Raw genomic sequence first — 17,439 nt, 5'->3', positions numbered from 1 at the left:
GACATTCCGGGTTTATACGATTTCGTTAATTCACCTGTACAGTATTTTTTTTTTTTTTTAATGAGGTTACCTGCGACGGTACCTCCAGGCCTGGCGAGGTCGCTGTGACAATCAGGTACAGTAATGCAATCGGCACTGAGTACACGTCTCTAGCGTTTGGCACTTTTAAGGTGAGAAACGTGTTTCCCCACTTTTTCTTTTTCAGCGTGGCATCAAGTGTACTTTTTGATGTCTCGTACACACGCGAGTGTCAATGTCGATCCTATGACAAGTTAAAGAAGCGGCGGCTGAGGTCGGCCATGGGTTACTATTTAGGTCCGCTTCCAGAGTGGAATGCTAGCTGTAGCTCGGCTGTTGTCAAATCATTTTTGTCTAATAGAACATTTCCGCAAATGCCTTTTCTTAATACTTTCGGTGAGAGTTAAACTACTTGGATAAGGTAAATTAGCTTCTTCTGTTGTGTGTCATGTTAATCTAAGGTAAATTGACCTTCCATCACGTGAAAAATAATGACGTCGGCTGCCATCGAGTGTATATTTTTGCAGATGTACACTCGAGTACGTACTACACTACAGCAGGGGTCTCAAGCTCCAATTTATGTGGTGGCCACTGGAGATAATCTGGGTGTGTCTGACTAAATGAATAACCGGCCTGTCCTAATTATTACTGTATTTATTTTTATTTTTTTACCAGGAATGTAAATGTCTCAGGATAAGGCAGACCAGGAGGACGAGCTGCTTGCCTTAGCAAGTATCTATGAGGAGGAGTTCCATCGAGCGGACTCTGCCCAGGGGGGAGAGATCCAGCTCTGCGTGAAGCTTCCCCCCGATTTCAAAGTTGTCGTCAAAGGTACTTTGGGAGCAAAGTTTCAACCTAATGATTGACTGAAATGAGCCACAGAGAAGTAGAAATCACAATTGAGTAATTTTGCATCAAAAACGCATGTAGTGCAATATTTGTCTAAGTCACACCCATCTAAATCTATCAATATTTCATAGAAGGCGAGAAATGTATGTATACAACATTGTTCCAAACATCAGTCAGTGTCAACTCTATCAATACATGGTGAAAGATGACAAAACTTTAACTTATACTTAAAAACATGCAGATGTGCACCCAGGCTATGAAAAGTGTCGAGTGCAATAATGGACTCCCAGAATGTGTCAAAAATAAAAAACTACTATATCTTAATGTAACCCAATATTCATCTGACAGATGGGCCTTTTCTCTTAATTTGTGTCCACTGTAGTTCTCTCAGGCCTTCTCTTATCTTGAATCTTTTGCAGGGGAGAAGCAAACCGAATATAAAATCAGCTTCTTGCCTCCTTTGGTTCTCAACTTTGAGCTTCCTGAAGACTATCCATCTACAAATTCACCAATATTCACCGTGAGCTCAAAATGGATGACAAGAGGACAGGTGTGACATAATGCAACTTGAGAAAATGGCGGGAGACCATTATTTACTCCCGACCTGTATTTATTCCTCCTTCTATCTCTCATTCTGGTCAGATGAGCTCTCTGTGCCGACACTTGGATGAACTATGGGAGGAGAACCGAGGTTGCGTGGTTCTCTTCACGTGGATTCAGTTCCTCAGTGAGGAGGTGCTGGACTTCCTGGACATTCAGTCTCCACTCTTAGTCGCCAGGCATGAAAGTAAGGCGAGCGGGGAGCGCAGCAAGAACGCCGACCACGTTGCCACAGGTATGACCGTAAGAGTTCGGTGAATGCACGAATGAAACTTCAACAAGGTTAAGAACCTTTTTATTTTGAAGAAGAAGAATTGATCACTATTTGTGAGTATTGAGTAGTCACTGGCTCAGAAGGATTTTTTTTTCTTCCTTCGCAACTTCACTCAGATGTGACCCAGCTCGGGATTCCTTGCGATAGCTCGGGGAAGATGAAAAGAGAGCTGAAGAAGAAAAAGTGTGACCAGCAGCCCTCGCCCTTGCTGGACCCGCGGGCCGTCGTGTCTGTGGACACGCGCGTCGACCTCCTACCTCATCTGTTGGACTTTGACGAGGCGCAACGGCAGAGGGTGTTCGACAACACGCCCTTCTGCTGCGGCATCTGCTTCATGGAGAAGCGCGGCGCCGACTGCCTCTGCTTTAAGGAGTGCCAGCACGTTTACTGCAAAGCCTGTATGACGGAATACTTCCAGATCCAAATACGGGATGGCAATGTGCAGTGCCTTAATTGCCCCGAGCCCAAGTGCTCCTCTATAGCCACGCCTATGCAGGTACCACGCTGCTGTATATAGTCTGTAATGTACAGTCAGTTATCAATGTTTCATCAATGTTTGTACTTTGTAAACTCACTAGGTCAAGCAGCTGGTGGACGAGGAGTTGTTCGCCCGCTATGACCGCCTGCTGCTCCAGTCCAGTCTGGACCTCATGGCCGACGTTGTGTACTGCCCTCGCCACTCCTGCGGCACGGCGGTCATGGTGGAGCCCGACACCACCATGGGCATCTGCTCCGTCTGCCAGTATGCCTTTTGCACGCTGTGCAAGATGGGCTACCACGGGGTCTCTCACTGTAAGATCCCCGCAGGTAATTTGATTGCTGTGCGCCTTTTATCGGAATCGCCACCAAAATTCAAGGTTTCACTCTGTCCAAACTTGCATCTCGGTGAATTCGAATTTTGTAGAGAAGTTCACTATCATCATCAAAATGTTCAGTTTTTTTGTTGTTATTGTCATGTACCACAGAGGAATTGCGCAGCCTTCGAGATGAATATCTGTCTGCCACGGCCGAGGGCAAAAAGTTTATGGAACAGCGTTTTGGGAAAAGGGTGATCCAGAAAGCTGTGGAAGAGTCCTTTAGCAGAGATTGGCTCAATGAGAACTGCAAATGCTGCCCTTACTGTGGCACCAACATACAGGTGTGTGCTCCCCCTGTTGATCAAAGGGTGTTACTACAGGGCACATACTATGCAGTTTTCCCCATTCAGAAAACAGTTCACAGATGTCCGAATAAATATTCTCAGGATGAAGAATGATAGCACACATAACCTCCACTTGCAACACTCATCAAAATCATGTGGTTTTGGGGAGGCGGGTCCGTCTCATGCAAATGTTAAATACAGCTCTCATTACCATGGCAACCGGGGGCATGTAGTGAAGCGAGCACTACTTACTGTTACAACTTTGTTGTGCATGTGATGCAGAGCAAAAACACACATGTGGCAAAAACACCCCTAACTTCTGCAAACAACCCTTGTTAAACATAGCTCCTCTCTGATATACAAAGCTCTTCCTCTCTCAGCCCAGATATGACTGAAACTTTCTTTACACCAGCTACTAGTTTACTATTAGCCATGGCTTTGGCACCATCTTGAGGCCACTTGGGTTATTACAGAAATAAACCTTCTGTCAACTTAGCTGAATAGCATGTGCTGGTTGTCAGTGGTCTGGTTAACTGCAGCTCTGCTTACCTTTGCATTTTTTACATGACCACAGGGGCATCTTATCCATGGGCATGTAGATTTCTGCATCCCTTTAAAGTGGCTCTGGATCTTCATCCAACCTAGATGATCCTGGGCAGAACAACAAAGTGAAAGAGTTATTAACTTTATTTCACACTTGATAGGTGCCAGAGACGCAGCTATTATTTAAGTATACAAACATGAAAACATACATTTGCCATATGTCCCATTTAATTAGTGACTGTTTCAAACTTGACGCGATTCCGATAATGTGTGTGTTTGTGTGTGTGTGTGTAGAAAGTGGACGGCTGCAACAAGATGACGTGCACCTCGTGTCGCCATTACTTCTGCTGGCTGTGTCTGGGCCTGCTCAATAAAGCCAACCCGTACAGTCACTTCAACAACCCACACTCACCCTGCTACAAACAGTGAGTCACTCCTTCCTCCTCACGTCAACACGCCTCCATTTCGTCTAAACTACACACTCCTAAATGCCTTTTTTCTCTCTCTCCTTTCTGCCGTAGACTCTTCCATGGTGTGGATCTGGATGAAGAAGATGCCTTATGGAGTGATGAAGAAGACTGACTGTTCTTTGTAGTGCCCCCCACCTGAATGCACTTTATCATACACCACAGTCTTTTTTTTCCTCTTTTGTTTCTTGCGGCGATGCGTTTTTTTCATCATAGACACTCATTAGGTACACTGTTTAATGATGTCCAGTCGAATGTTTAGAAAGCACTTAGCCTTTCTTGGGTCTTTATAAAGCATATACCAAAATGTATCCCCCATTTTGCTAGTATAATTAAATGTATTTATGAGAATATTTGGGTTGATTTGCTTTTCATAAGACTTATACAAAGTTTGATGAGTGGAATAAAATGCGCTGTATGTTTCCCAACTTTGATTACAAACTAATGGACGATTATCATTCTTTCATGATCACATTTTGCAGAGGAGGGCCCAAATATGGAAATCTCACAGCGGTGTGCCCAGTGTAGTGACTGTGTGTGTCAACATGGGTGTCCCCGAACAATGTACCATTGCTCATATTTCGTTTTGATTTTGGTGTTTATTGACATAGAAACAATATTACTTTTAGGGATGTTGAATGCCACAAAAGTAAACAGTCAGCAGTCAAAGAGTGAATACATTTTGGGAGGGGCACCCTCTTTATATGGAGGTTTTTACAGAATAGAATTTGCATATTTTAAGTGCAATCTTTGTCATTTGGAGATGCTAATGTTTTTCCCCTAAAGTCCTTTCAAAAACCTCAGCAATCCCATGTTTTAGATCAGGCGTGATTGTGTTGTGTGATGTTGAACATTGGTCATACGGATGACGGGCTGTTTGTAGCACGTGTTGCCAAAAGTTACTTCCCAAAGAGGAGCCAGAGTTTGGATAATTTGTCATTTTTGTATGCTGTTTTTACCTGGAAAGTATTTTCAAATCATGTTCAATCAAAAGGGACTTTGTACATTCTTCAAACATGTCACCACAATCACCCGTGTTCAGCTTCAAAATAAATCTCCCCCATCTGGCATTGATATCATGCATCCAGTATTCGTAATTTGAATTCACGTTAAGGGTTTGACCAATTTTGAGTCTTCAGCTCAGCCAGTATTAAAACAAAAGTGTTTTTCTTTTTTAGGGGGGAGAAGTGAAAGGAGGTTCTCTTCTAAAATTGAGGGTAGGGACCTAAAACTGATCCCAGGCACACATTTTTTATTTGTGGATTTTTAAAGTATTTTTCATTGTTTGTTTAACATTCGTGTCTGCTGCTATATCAGAAATTGAAGTGATTGATTTCAAACTCACGTTACGGTGGTGTGTGTGTCCGCCGCCACAGGACGTCTTGTCACCTGCACTGTGACCCATATTTAGGCTTGTAATCCAGGTGGCGGTGCTGTGTGACCTGTGTGGGAGGAACAATGAAATACTAAAGAAACAAAAGAGCACACGTTGGAGCCTGAGACTGAAAAGAGACGACAACATTGTGTCACCCCTTTGGCTAGAGTTGCTGACAGGGGATAACCCTTTAAAATGGCCCCCCTCTCTCCTGTCCTACCCCCCTCCCATCCACACACACACACACTGACTGACTGCTACTATGCCCCTAAAGACATATCTTCTCTCACAAACATAGGAAGCTATCAACAACAGCAGCACCTGAAGACCACGGAGGAACATTAGCAAACAAGCGTGATCGCCTCTCTGAAGCGGGACAGCGCTCCAACTGGGGGGAAAAAGGTCAGTCTGGGATCATGGGACACAGCCTTGGCGCTCAAAGGTTCATCAGGAAGTTCCCAAAGTTTAGTGGCATGAATATAGAACATGTGGTCAATACATAGTATTCCATTCCATATGTCGATACTGAATTAACTGATCCACTGAAGAGTGTTGAACGCAATTCTGCTTGGGTCCAAATCAGAGTGTTACAGAGTTATTATGAGATTGTTTATTTTGTAAAGAAACTGATCATTTAATACAGATTTAGTCTTCAAACACCAAATGTAAAACTTTTATGCCCCATAATGAGGCCTCAAATGTGCTTTCTTTTGCGACTTTTTTTTTATGCGTGTGGTTATTCAAGATATGTTCCTTTAAAAATGTCACAAATGTATTGTAAATATGATAATGTGTTCATAATTAATACAGAAATACAAAAATAGAAGGATGCTATATTGTCTTTAATTCATAATATAATTTGCCAATGTCCTCGAAAGATTTTTTTTTAATATAGTCCTATATGGATACACACATTTTCGATTATTCATCTTCAGCTAAATATATATATTTTTGTAGTTTCTATGTTGAGAATTAGTTTATTTCTATATAAATATAGGACAGCATAATTTATATAAATTACAATTGTTTATAAATTCCCTTGGAAGTTGTTCTGTGAAAAAGTTACTGATATTTATATATTTATATCATATTTAATAGTATTAGAACCATAACAATGCTAACACCTAAATAGCTATTTTTAAGTTCATGAGCATATCTGTCTCTGTCATACAGGTAAATAAATCCTCATTTAAAAAATTTTTAAAAAAAAACACTCTTGACCGCTACGTTGGGAAGTGACCGGAGCTGCCTCATCATGATCCAGAGTGAAAGAGAGCTGTCGGCCATGGTGCAGGAATTGTGGGATAACGATGTCAACAGACTACGACCTGGAAAGGACTACAGGATATCCTTGCAGGTGCAACACACACATACACACAGGCTCACCCTGACACAGTTTACTAATAAACACAGATGATTTACATCAGGTTAAATAAGACATAAATTGTAAAAGTGTTACAATACTTCATTTTACTCCTGTCCTGCTTCAGGGCAAAGCTGGAGACAACATGGCCATCAACGACGACGACAATGATGGGGCGGGATATCCTCTGTTCAAATTTGTAGACGAGAAAATTTTCCAGAAAGAGACCTTTTTAGGTGAGTGATCATTTTGTGGCGTCTTGGTGACAAGGAACTAGTGAGTTGAGGAGCTTCATTTAGACAAAAGTAGTGCTTTTCTGTAAGCAATTGTGAAGCTTTTTAAGAGGGAATTAATTACTAGCAGAGTGTTGCTATTCGCAGAAAGTGCATTCACTGTATACTTTATTCTGCCATCAGTGGCCAGGGCCGTTTATTTCATCAACCGCAGATGTGTTGGTGTCTATTAGGCTGAATTCAGCTCCAGAAGTTCGACATCCTATCTTGTACTGTATGACAAGTTGCTCCAGTGATGACCCCTTGGCCTCCAATAACATCGCCTCACAGCAAAGCTTTTTTCATCCTCTACTATAATCTCCTTATAACGAACAGAAGCACGTTGCATAACAGCAGAGCACACGGAGTTCACTCCACCCGGCCAGCGGGTGCAACCAAGATTGCCTTGCCCCATCACATGGGTCACATGACCAGAAATCGCTAAGACTTGTACTTTGTTCGGGTTGTTTATTGAGTGTTCATTTGCTAAAACAACACACTTGCCTTTAGCCCTCTGCACGTAGTGATTACTAGCTAGATCAGTGTCCCACTTACGTTAAGTAGCATGTCCACAGTACATGCTTTTGCTTTAAATGCTATTGTGTCCCCCCCCCCAATATGCTAGTCCCCCATGGTTCTGTCCTTAGCCCAATCTGTTTTTTGCATAATGCTTCCTTTGGGATATTGTTCAAAATTACTCTTCCATCCATTTTGTGTAGTTCTTGTCCTGGTTAGGCTTACGGGTGGGATTGAGCCTATCCTAGTTAACTTTGGGGGTGAGAGGCATGGTACACCCTGGACTGGTTACCAGCCAATCATAGGACACATACTGGACAAACAAGCATTCAGACTCGCATTGCCACCTCAAGACATTTATAGCTTCAGTGAACCAAATATGCATGTTTTTGGAATGTGGTGAACTGTGGCAGATTCTTTCTGCCATTTCAACATTTTTTGTCAATTTACTATGGCTCTTGATCTCTGTCACACCCTTTTTTGTAACTGCACCTTCTTTTGGAGTACTGTCACAACAAAAAGCCAAAGAAAAGAAGAGAGAATTAATCGTTTGCTGAACTAAAGTCTGGCTGAATTTAAGGTCTCCTAATAAAACCGAGAATCTCGTGTGATTTAATGTATAGTTTGTAATCTTACCCAAAGTGATATGATGACGTCGCGGGACGTTTTCTATGACTGTAGTTTTGGGGGAATAAGTGTTGTAAAGACCCGCCATAAAAAAAAGTAAACCATGGATGGATGGATGGTCAAAAGCACTTTTGTTTTGATAGTAGAAAGAATCTCAAGTGTTTCCATAAGGCTCAATTGTACTTAATTTTTGTGTGTGTTTGCATTTACAGCCTTTATTTCCCTGTTGGATAACTATGTGAGTGACACTGGAGAGCCAGAAATCGTTACCCCTGAGGAGGTGGCGGAGAACCACAAGTTCCTGGACTCTATTGTTAAGACTCCCACTATGAAGGTACACTGTGGGGAAGTTGCATTGTAGTGCTGGATACATGCGCTTGGTTTTTGTTTACCACAATTTTGCCTCCACCTCATTATAGATTATTTGTCCCTATTTAATGTATTCTTATTCTACAGCATGTTTGTTTGGGTTGTTTTGTTTCAGATAGCTCATAAATACCTGGTGGAGAAGAAGCTCTCCCCGCAAGATGAAACGCAGTTCAAGGAGCAGCTCTACAGAATCTGGTTTGAACTCTACGCAAGGAGAGGATCCAGCAGGTGGGTGCAATCTGGCACCGAGCCAAAAATGTAATGCGGGAATCTTGCACCACCACGCCAAACTGTGTGACTGAGTGGCTGTGGGCAGGCTGCACTGTGAGTGGGAACCAGAAGGATCTGTGAAAAGAGATTTGGAAATCCATCCATCCATCCATTTTCTATAGTACTTGTTCCCATTAGGGTGGGGGTTGCACTGGGGCCTATCCCAGCTGACTTTGGGCATCACTGACTTGTTACCAGCCAATCACAGGACACATATAGACATACAGCCATTCACACTCACATGGGCTAACCACTCAACTTGTGTACTGAGCCTCATTATAACTGTGTATAGATATATACCATATTTCTTCAAATAATTGCCCACACATGAATAAATAAACGGCTCCCTCTGATAGACACCTTTTCCCATGAGAAAAAAAAGAGAGTAGTAGTGTAGTTAGCTCAGTTTTTAGATTCTATTGAACACACACGCACACAGCCCTTTAAAGAATATTGCTGATAACTGCTGGGTTGTTGCTAACTCAAACAGTAGCACCTATCAGATTGTAATTGTAATATACTCCAAAAACAATAATAGTAATAATTTGTGCTATTCATCATGGTTTAAATATGTGTGCATCTTACTCGATTTATTGTAATTTTGGGAGAAATTGGTTTTATCTCTACAGAACCCTGCACTTGTGGTGTGTCTTTACAATGGCACATAATTTGATTTATAATTGTATAATTTTAATTATCAATTTACAAAAAAGTATTGTTATACACTTCAATAACAATACAAATACTTTCTTTTTATCTTCATTCTAATATTTATTTAAATTTATATCAGTTGTTTTATTCCTAACTCACATTTCTACACTTGTGGATTCAGCTATTTGTAGATTTCTTTCTCTAACATATGTATATATATTTTTTCGGTACGCATATTGAAGGTTTATCAGCATTTGAATAATTTTTGGAGTTGAATTATTATTATTATTTTCCCCAATGCATCTTAATGGGTGTCAATTATACACCGATTTTTGCTATTGGCAGGCTAGCGAATAGCGGGGGCCCACTGTATATTTTAAAACTATCATGTTATTTGAAATAGTCACAAAAATGCAATACTATTGCTAAGCAAAACAGCAGCATTTATCAGATGAATTAAAGTGTTTGTTCATTTGCATGAATAAATGCTCATCCTTGGTTTCTAATCCCTGTCCCGCTCCCTCCAGGCCAGATTCATCCGGTTTCGAACACGTGTTTGTTGGGGAAACCAGAGGTGGGCGGACAGTCATAGGTTTTCACAATTGGATCCAGCTGTACCTACAGGAGAAGCTGGGATACATTGATTACAAAGGCTACAGTGTCAACGCTAACTCGCCACAGGTACACAGGTTTCTTGAACAACTAAATGCTCGGTGTGCCGGATGAAAGAATGGAGCAGTTTGCCGACCCCTGGTCAAGTGTGACATAAATCTGTTGTTGGATGCTGACAATTGCTCTTAACATAACAGGATGGAAGACATGAATTTAAATGTCAATCTTTTGGTTCTGATACTATCCATGCTATTATTTTTGGGGGTTCTGTGCAAGGTTACTGTAGCTAATGAAAACTAAAATTGAAAACATGTGTTAACTAAATAAAATAAGAGCGAAAAGCTAAAAACTGAAACTAAATATTTATAAAACTAATTATAGCAAAAATGTCCTTCATTTTCATCTGTAATATCATATATGAGCTTTCGGGATTCATTTTATATGTATTTATTTCGATATTGCTGTACATCCGTACAGAAGAGGAAATGTCAAATAGTCATTTCAGAATCGTAGTTTCCTTTATTCCACAATACTTAGTGACTTTTTTCTTTCATATCTTGCACTCAACAAACACACCAAACAATTTAAAACACTAAAACTAATAAAAACTAAACTATAATGAAGTATTTTCAACAAAATAAAATGAAAAAAAACTAACTAACCTGCTCTAAAAACTAATTAAAATTACTGGATTTAAAAAAACAAGTCAAAATGAAATAAAAATGAACTATAATGAAGTCCAAAACTATTGTAACCCCGATCCTGTGTGACGTGTTGTCTGTGTTCCCTCCAGCCGGACGAGAACAAGCACATCTTGGCATTGCAGTTCAGTTGGAAGAACGGTATCAAGCCCAAAGGCAGCATCTTCATCGGTGTCAGTCCTGAGTTCGAGTTCGCCCTCTACACTCTGTGTTTCCTCAGCTCGCCCAACGAGCGGGTCAAAGTCCAGTTCAGTTTCTACGACGTAGAGATTGTGTGCCACCACTACAACCAGAAACACATAGGCACCACTTACCCCGTGCTTCTTAAGTACCACAAAAACACTTAATTTACTTAAACAGCTTGATCTTGCATGCCAAAAATGTACAGGTACTGTTGTTGTCTTTTTCATTTTACTTAAAGATACAATAAAACCTTACAATACCTTATGGTTATTATTATTATTATTATTATTATTTTTCTTGTCTCAGCACATGTTGATGTTATGATTACTTGAAGAACTTGATTCTATTTTGAGGTATTGCCTTTTTTAATCTTCAAATGACAATTCTGTCACCCACTCCTTTTGCTAAAAACATTTTAACACCTCTTTTCACTGTACACATTTTTATTTGTATAATTGTTTTATTATTTGCATTTGCATATTTTTTCTTTTCCATGTTTAATGCTAGATCCACCTCTTGAAGCATCCTGTTCACACTTTAAATCAACACGTTATTATTATTATGAATTTTAGTCAAATGAGAATAAGCAATTTAGAAAATGGATGGATACTTTTATTTATTTATTTTTTACCAATTCTGTCAACCACTCCTTTGCTGAAACACATTTTTCCGAAAAGTGGGGGTGGGGCGTGGGAGGTTTGTTGTGACCAATGACGTAAATTGCTTGGCACAGGAAGAAGAGTGTTAGGCTTGAGTAGATGAGCAACGATTATCCGGGCTTATTTCAAAGTAAAAGTTATGAAGCGCAATTGTGTATCGCGTTTACAAAACACATCACGGCATCAGTAAGACCCAATATGTGTATTATGGAAATATTCACAAGATATGTCATTTTAATTAGCTAACGTTTTTGTAACAAACATTTCATTGGTGCTTTTAACCCTAAACTAAACTCCAGTCAGCCGGAAGTGGTTTTACAAATTCGCTAATTTGACCATCGCGCAGCATACATACTGAAAGGAGCCTATTTCCCCTCTAGGGCGAGTTGACAATTTGTTATATAATTTTCTTGAGGATTTTGTTCTGGACGGCTTGTCGATTTTCTTTCGGGATTTTTGTTCGCCGTTCAAATCGGAATGGCTGAGCCGAGTGCCAGATATCAGCAGGTAGATATCGCTCCACATACACGAACACACCTATCACTACTAGCCTACACCCTAAGTGCTTCTTAGCATTGAACACACATTAAGCACTGCAGTTCGTTTCGTTCAATGCTAACTAAACTAGCTCTTTATAACATTTCGTTGCACGTAATGTTCATTCATCGAATGCTAATGCGTTTTAAACGCGCTAACGTAAAGCCTTCGCTCAATGCGGTTGTAGTGTAAGGCTAACCAGGAAGTTAATTTTCCATCTACTCATTCATCCGTTTTCCGTGTGCGATTAATCATGTCTGCCTGTGTGTTTGCCCAGCTTCCCAACGTGGACGAGGCTGAAGGTAGCCAGCAGGTAGCTGCAGACGCGCCGCCTCCTTATAGCAGCGTCACAGAGGACAATGCTGGTAAGAAACAGAGATTTTAGCCTGTGAATAAATGCATGACAGTGCAGCTAGTATGTGCTCTTGACTTCACCAGCGATTGGCAGCTACTACAGATCACCAGGTGTGCCACGGGAAGCTATTGAATTGCACTTAATCGGTCTGCAAATTGTATTTATTTTTTCTTATTTATTTTCTACAAATAATGCATCTTTGCTGATCCATTTATGCCAGTCACGTGTAATGACAGGCCGAACAATTATGCTCGCCCACAAGATGGCAGAAGGTAGAATTAATCAGTCTACCTGTTGCAATTCTAATGAGAATACTTGTTTTGTGTTTTACTATACTGATAACTCATTAGTGAAGTACATTTGTATGTCAGAGACAAGACCATTATTTCAGTATAAAGACCCTACTATGACTAGAGGGGAAAAAATGCAAGTGACTGCTGTTGACTGCAGGCCAGACTCCTCTCCCTTTAATTCCATCCATTTTAGAAAAAAAAAGAACCTATTTAGTGGCATCCAATTTAAAGCATTCTGACTGATCTTTCAACGCTCAGAATATTGCGTGTTATGACTAAGTAAACGCAGAAACGACCAAATGAAAGATTACTCTTCTTTCATCCCGCAAAAATGTTAGTTTCTGCCTCAGTCCATTTTTTAGTAGTCAGCGGTATACTGTAAATGGTCACATAAAATGCTTAACTACACCATTTGCTTTTTGTGAAAAGATATATATTTGATCTTTTCTATCAAGATTGAAAGTTTTTTATGACTGAATAATGGATTTACAAGAAGTCACCATTGTAACAGTTTAACATTTGACAAACTATTGGCACACAATTTAGTAGTAGTATTTAGTGTGTGTGCATGCATGCTGTGTATGTATTTCCATTACATCATCACTTCTATTTCTAAATTTAAATAATCTTCCTCCCCTTTTCTGTCTTTTGTGACACTCTGTGTCTTAGATTTAACATGTCAAAAACTTTGATCAATCACAAGCTGCTTGTAACGGTCACATTTAAAAAGATCAGCCATGTTTTAGGAGCTTACGCATTAGTGTGGCACATGGTGAGCTCATCTACAGGTAAAAGACATCCAATGCTGTTGTGTGCCGTAGTTAGTGTTTCCCAGTTTAACGTTCAAACCAGAGTTGCTGAAGACGTTTCCCCGCCAATTTCGATTAAAAAAAACATACCTGTAGTTGGCCCTGGCGAGAATGACATCAATGGCACACAAAGAGAAATTTTTTTATAATCATGGTTATCGGTAAGCCTTTGTGGGCTCACCTATTTGTTGTTTTTTTTTTTGCTCAGTCAAAAGAAACAAAAATATTACTTCAGCGCCATGGTGTCATTTTGGTGTCAAGGAAGGTTTGTCAGAAAAGTTCTAGGAAAAGATCTATTTCAATCTCAAACTACAAACCATGAGTTTTCCCCTTCAATATGGACTGGAAGTTTAATCAGCGCATCTATAAAGATATACTGCGACTTTGTTCAGTGCGTGAGAAGAGGCGAGAGTTGTGGTGGCTTCACCATGACAACACACCTAAGCAACCAACAGTTCCTGGTGTAGAAGAATATTGCCGTGCCGACGCAAGCTCCCTACTCACCTGACATGACTCCGGGTGATTTTTATTTCTTTTTAATACTTTTTCAAGGGGGTTTAATCAAGGGGACCCATTTTGAAGATGTTGACGACAGAGCCACAGACTATCCAGGATGAATCCTTTCAGGAGTTCTTAAAAGGCATGGCAGAGAAGGCTCAAAGGGGTTAATATAAAAAGGGAAAACATATGGATTTGAAATATAGTGTGACACCAACCAGCCCTGGAACTTTTCCGACACACTTTGTATGTTGATGTGAATTGAAGAGCTTGACAAAAGTAGTGCTTTGCCGCCAATGTTCGGTGATGTGCTGTGAGATTTTTCTAAAATGAAATGTGCTTTTGGCCATGCCTTGTAGTACAAATCTATTCGGTTTTATTAAAATGCTTGGAAAGAACAGTTTTTGTAGAAATTGCGTAGGATTTTTTTTTTTTTCTGCCATTCTAAAGGACTGACTGACTTGATTAGTCCAATTTTTTTCCCAGCCTATTTTGACTACAAGGAAGACGGGAGTTTCCCCAAGCCGCCGTCCTACAATGTGGCGACCACACTACCTTCCTATGACGAGGCGGAGCGGACCAAAGCGGAGACCACTGTTCCCTTGGTAACCGCAAGAGTGAGTTTCACACTGTTTATCGTTCTGTTTTGCCGTCTCAGTCCGCTTCCTGTATTCAATACAAGAAATGTCAAGCACCTTTTTGTTCAAATGAACTCCCAACACATCGAAAGTGAGAGGGGGAATCCAATGCTAGTACATAGCGGTCACTGTTTTGAATGTGGGTCGGAGTGGGTGTTTGACGGCCCGGTGTTGTGTTTCCCTGCCGCCGGGCGTTCGGCCGCAGCCCCAGCACAGAGAGCGTCTGGAGACTTTTGATGATGTCATACGCAGTTCACTGGAGGTAATGTTTGTGCGTGCGCACATGCGCATGCACGTGGCTTTTTTTATGTGTTTGTGTGTTTCCTGTTTGGATTTGTACCTTTAGTTACCGTACTTCTCTCAACGTGTCTTCTTGTAGTTCCCACTGTTCGATGGGCACACTTTTGGACATTGTGCTGACCGTTCAAATACTCACTGTGTGTTGTTTTGTGGCTTGCGGTGGCTTGCGTGTGCGTGATGTACTTTTGTAGTGCAGCGGTACCTTGACTTAAGAGCACCTCATCCCCAACGAGTTTTTCAAGTCATGAGCTGTAGTTCGGTTGCTTTCATCTTTTCTTTTCCTTTTCATGTAGCTGCTGTAGGCCTCAATTCACACCCACACGCTCACACGCAGGCTAACCAGCCGATCCGACTCTAGTTCGTGACACCACTCACAAGGCCACGCCTAATAAAGACTCATCAAATACATGCACCTTAATTGAATTTAAAAAAACCCAAAATAAAACAGTTAATTTCTTTAAATTCTCAAATGATTTTATATCCAATATTTTACAATACAGTGCTTTTTTTTCTTCCCAACAATATTTTTTGTGGGGCTGGAATGGATTGTTACGACAAAAAAAGTCAAGATGCCACTGCACTATTGAATCAATTTTTGAATAGAAGAGATGTATGTGTATTTATACAATATTGAAAAGGTGACATTAATATTGCAAATACTTTTTGTTTCAAATTGTTACCCTCTTGTTAATCAGGACGAAGACTTTGTAACCAGAGATGATTTTGAAGATGCTGATCAGCTAAGGATAGGAAACGATGGCATCTTCATGCTCACCTTCTTCAGTAAGGAAAAAAAAAGTATTACAGATGTATTAATTCATTTTCTTATGAATTGCCACAACATAATTCTCTTAAAAAAAATTAACGTTATGACTTTTGTCCTCACTTTATTTATACTTATGTAAACATTTTCACAGTATTTTTGAATTTGTCTTTTTTGCCCTCATGGCTGCTCTTTTAATATTCACTTTTTTGTTGTCATCATACTACCTTACTGTCTTAAAATGACCACCTTTTTCTCTTTTTGTTCTCGCTGTATTACCTTTTTGCAGAAAAAAAAAATGACCACTTTAAAATAATCTTATCATAATACTGCAACTTTATTCTGGTAATTTGAGGTTAGCTTTTGTCGTAACACCATTTGTTCTTTCTATATTTTTTTTGTTCATCATCTTAATCTTCAATTCTTCCACTGAAATGATATTGCTGTAAACTCAGATTTGTTTTAAATGTCATTACTACGCCTTTTTTTTTTTAAACACATACCCTCTCTCATTTATCCCCTCCCCTTTTGTTGCTCCAGTGGCATTCCTGTTCAACTGGATCGGTTTCTTCCTGTCCTTCTGTTTGACCACCTCAGCGGCCGGCCGCTACGGGGCCATCTCCGGCTTTGGTCTCTCCCTTATCAAATGGGTCCTCATTGTCAGGGTATGCACACTTACAAACTACCATCGTGCCTAATAATTTGAAACACAGTTTACTTGTTCCAACGTCCATGTTTGTGGTTGCAGTTCTCTACATACTTTCCTGGTTACTTTGATGGACAATACTGGCTGTGGTGGGTGTTCCTGGTGCTGGGTGAGTAGCCATTTAATCACATTGTCCGCCTTTTACACCTATGCACTGTAACTGAGTGGAGGTAGCAAAACTACTCATACTCAATACAGTACAAACTATTTGGAATTAATTACTTCCCAGTGTTGCCCAATACAAAAAGGTGTATGAAAAAAAACAACAATAGTAAACCATTTTGATACCAGCGCTTGTCTGTGTTCCCTCTCCAGGCTTTTTGCTCTTCCTCCGAGGCTTCATCAACTACACCCGAATCCGCAAGATGGCCGACACCTTCTCCACGCTGCCCCGCACCCGAGTCCTCTTCATCTACTGAGCTCCGTGACATCCTATATCGATTGAAAACAAAACCAAAAAAAAAAACAATTTACCGTCATTCCTCTGATTGATATGAAAAGGACAAACAACAACCTCTTTGTCTTCTTTTGGTGTAAGCTAGCGACTTCTATTAAAATAAATGACTTTCACTCGTTTAGTGTTGTTAAAGTGCTGATTGCTATTATGAAGTGTATGCCTTATTTGCTGGTGTGGCCCACTGGTGGCTGACATGCACTGTTTAGCCACCAGGGGTCAGTATTGCCGGTATAATTTCAGGCCAGCTCATTTGTACATAGAAGGCAAATGCTTGAGGGCATAAATCATACATTTAACATTTAACTTTATTTTTTTTTGTTCAAGTCGATATGTTTGATTGTGCAGGTTGTATAAGGGATAATAATAATGAGCTGGTTCTTGTGAACAAATGGGCCATACAAGATGGTGTCAATGTCTATTGTGTTTGTAGTGGCAAAGGAAATTTGCAAAATGTTCATGAAAATAAGCAAAACAATGTATTTAACTATCTATTAAATGTAATTAATGATCACTTGTACTTGTGTGGAGGTTCAACAATGTTTTTAAACCATTAGAGTGTCCCTGCTTTGGAAAATTAAAAGTCCTGAAGTTTT

At 40.2% G+C, this 17,439-nt stretch overlaps 3 protein-coding genes across 11 annotated transcripts; all 3 read left to right on the top strand.

Moving 5' to 3' along the window:
* The first annotated feature begins 62 nt into the window (after positions 1–62).
* rnf14 (ring finger protein 14) lies at positions 63–4,243 on the top strand. 5 transcript variants are annotated; one of them, XM_086013172.1, is made up of 9 exons: positions 63–115; positions 694–849; positions 1,287–1,417; positions 1,510–1,702; positions 1,858–2,237; positions 2,320–2,548; positions 2,707–2,879; positions 3,720–3,850; positions 3,947–4,243. In XM_086013172.1, exons 2-9 carry the CDS (start codon positions 702–704, stop codon positions 4,005–4,007), a joined length of 1,446 nt encoding a protein of 481 aa, XP_085869298.1. In that variant the 5' UTR covers positions 63–115; positions 694–701; the 3' UTR covers positions 4,008–4,243. The 5 variants fall into 5 exon arrangements, with proteins under 5 accessions (XP_085869298.1, XP_085869295.1, XP_085869296.1 ...); XM_086013169.1 differs by having other exon boundaries at positions 93–170; XM_086013170.1 differs by lacking the exon at positions 63–115 and adding an exon at positions 190–439.
* Positions 4,244–5,139: 896 nt separating this feature from the next.
* Positions 5,140–11,042, top strand: endou2 (endonuclease, polyU-specific 2). 2 transcript variants are annotated; one of them, XM_086013176.1, is made up of 7 exons: positions 5,140–5,669; positions 6,532–6,624; positions 6,758–6,866; positions 8,258–8,379; positions 8,530–8,642; positions 9,863–10,016; positions 10,741–11,042. In XM_086013176.1, the coding sequence occupies exons 2-7, from the start codon at positions 6,553–6,555 to the stop codon at positions 10,993–10,995; spliced, it is 825 nt and encodes a 274-aa protein (XP_085869302.1). In that variant the 5' UTR covers positions 5,140–5,669; positions 6,532–6,552; the 3' UTR covers positions 10,996–11,042. The 2 variants fall into 2 exon arrangements, with proteins under 2 accessions (XP_085869302.1, XP_085869301.1); XM_086013175.1 differs by having other exon boundaries at positions 6,441–6,624.
* A 758-nt stretch (positions 11,043–11,800) lies between these two features.
* Positions 11,801–17,439, top strand: ndfip1l (Nedd4 family interacting protein 1, like). Of its 4 annotated transcripts, XM_086012899.1 has the most exons (8): positions 11,801–11,997; positions 12,305–12,392; positions 14,469–14,599; positions 14,826–14,882; positions 15,616–15,703; positions 16,224–16,348; positions 16,432–16,498; positions 16,705–17,439. In XM_086012899.1, exons 1-8 carry the CDS (start codon positions 11,968–11,970, stop codon positions 16,806–16,808), a joined length of 690 nt encoding a protein of 229 aa, XP_085869025.1. In that variant the 5' UTR covers positions 11,801–11,967; the 3' UTR covers positions 16,809–17,439. The 4 variants fall into 4 exon arrangements, with proteins under 4 accessions (XP_085869025.1, XP_085869026.1, XP_085869029.1 ...); XM_086012900.1 differs by lacking the exon at positions 14,826–14,882 and having other exon boundaries at positions 11,802–11,997; XM_086012902.1 differs by lacking the exons at positions 11,801–11,997; positions 12,305–12,392 and adding an exon at positions 12,493–12,654.

The sequence above is a fragment of the Filicampus tigris genome, chromosome 17, assembly GCF_054856515.1.
Source record: "Filicampus tigris isolate MCC_2025a chromosome 17, RoL_Ftig_1.0, whole genome shotgun sequence".
Lineage (NCBI taxonomy): Eukaryota > Metazoa > Chordata > Actinopteri > Syngnathiformes > Syngnathidae > Filicampus > Filicampus tigris.
Note: the sequence above shows the minus strand (reverse complement) of the source record. Positions and strands in the feature narration are given on the sequence as shown.

Coding starts and splice junctions, on each gene's coding strand:
- rnf14 (XM_086013172.1), top strand. CDS start 702: ATGTCTCAGGATAAGGCAGACCAGGAGGACGAGCTGCTTGCCTTAGCA. Junction 1,703..1,857: donor CGCCGACCACGTTGCCACAG/GTATGACCGTAA, acceptor AACTTCACTCAG/ATGTGACCCAGCTCGGGATT. Junction 3,851..3,946: donor CACTCACCCTGCTACAAACA/GTGAGTCACTCC, acceptor TTTCTGCCGTAG/ACTCTTCCATGGTGTGGATC.
- endou2 (XM_086013175.1), top strand. CDS start 6,523: ATGATCCAGAGTGAAAGAGAGCTGTCGGCCATGGTGCAGGAATTGTGG. Junction 6,867..8,257: donor CCAGAAAGAGACCTTTTTAG/GTGAGTGATCAT, acceptor TTGCATTTACAG/CCTTTATTTCCCTGTTGGAT. Junction 8,380..8,529: donor TTAAGACTCCCACTATGAAG/GTACACTGTGGG, acceptor GTTTTGTTTCAG/ATAGCTCATAAATACCTGGT.
- ndfip1l (XM_086012899.1), top strand. CDS start 11,968: ATGGCTGAGCCGAGTGCCAGATATCAGCAG. Junction 11,998..12,304: donor CGAGTGCCAGATATCAGCAG/GTAGATATCGCT, acceptor GTGTTTGCCCAG/CTTCCCAACGTGGACGAGGC. Junction 14,883..15,615: donor TCATACGCAGTTCACTGGAG/GTAATGTTTGTG, acceptor CTTGTTAATCAG/GACGAAGACTTTGTAACCAG.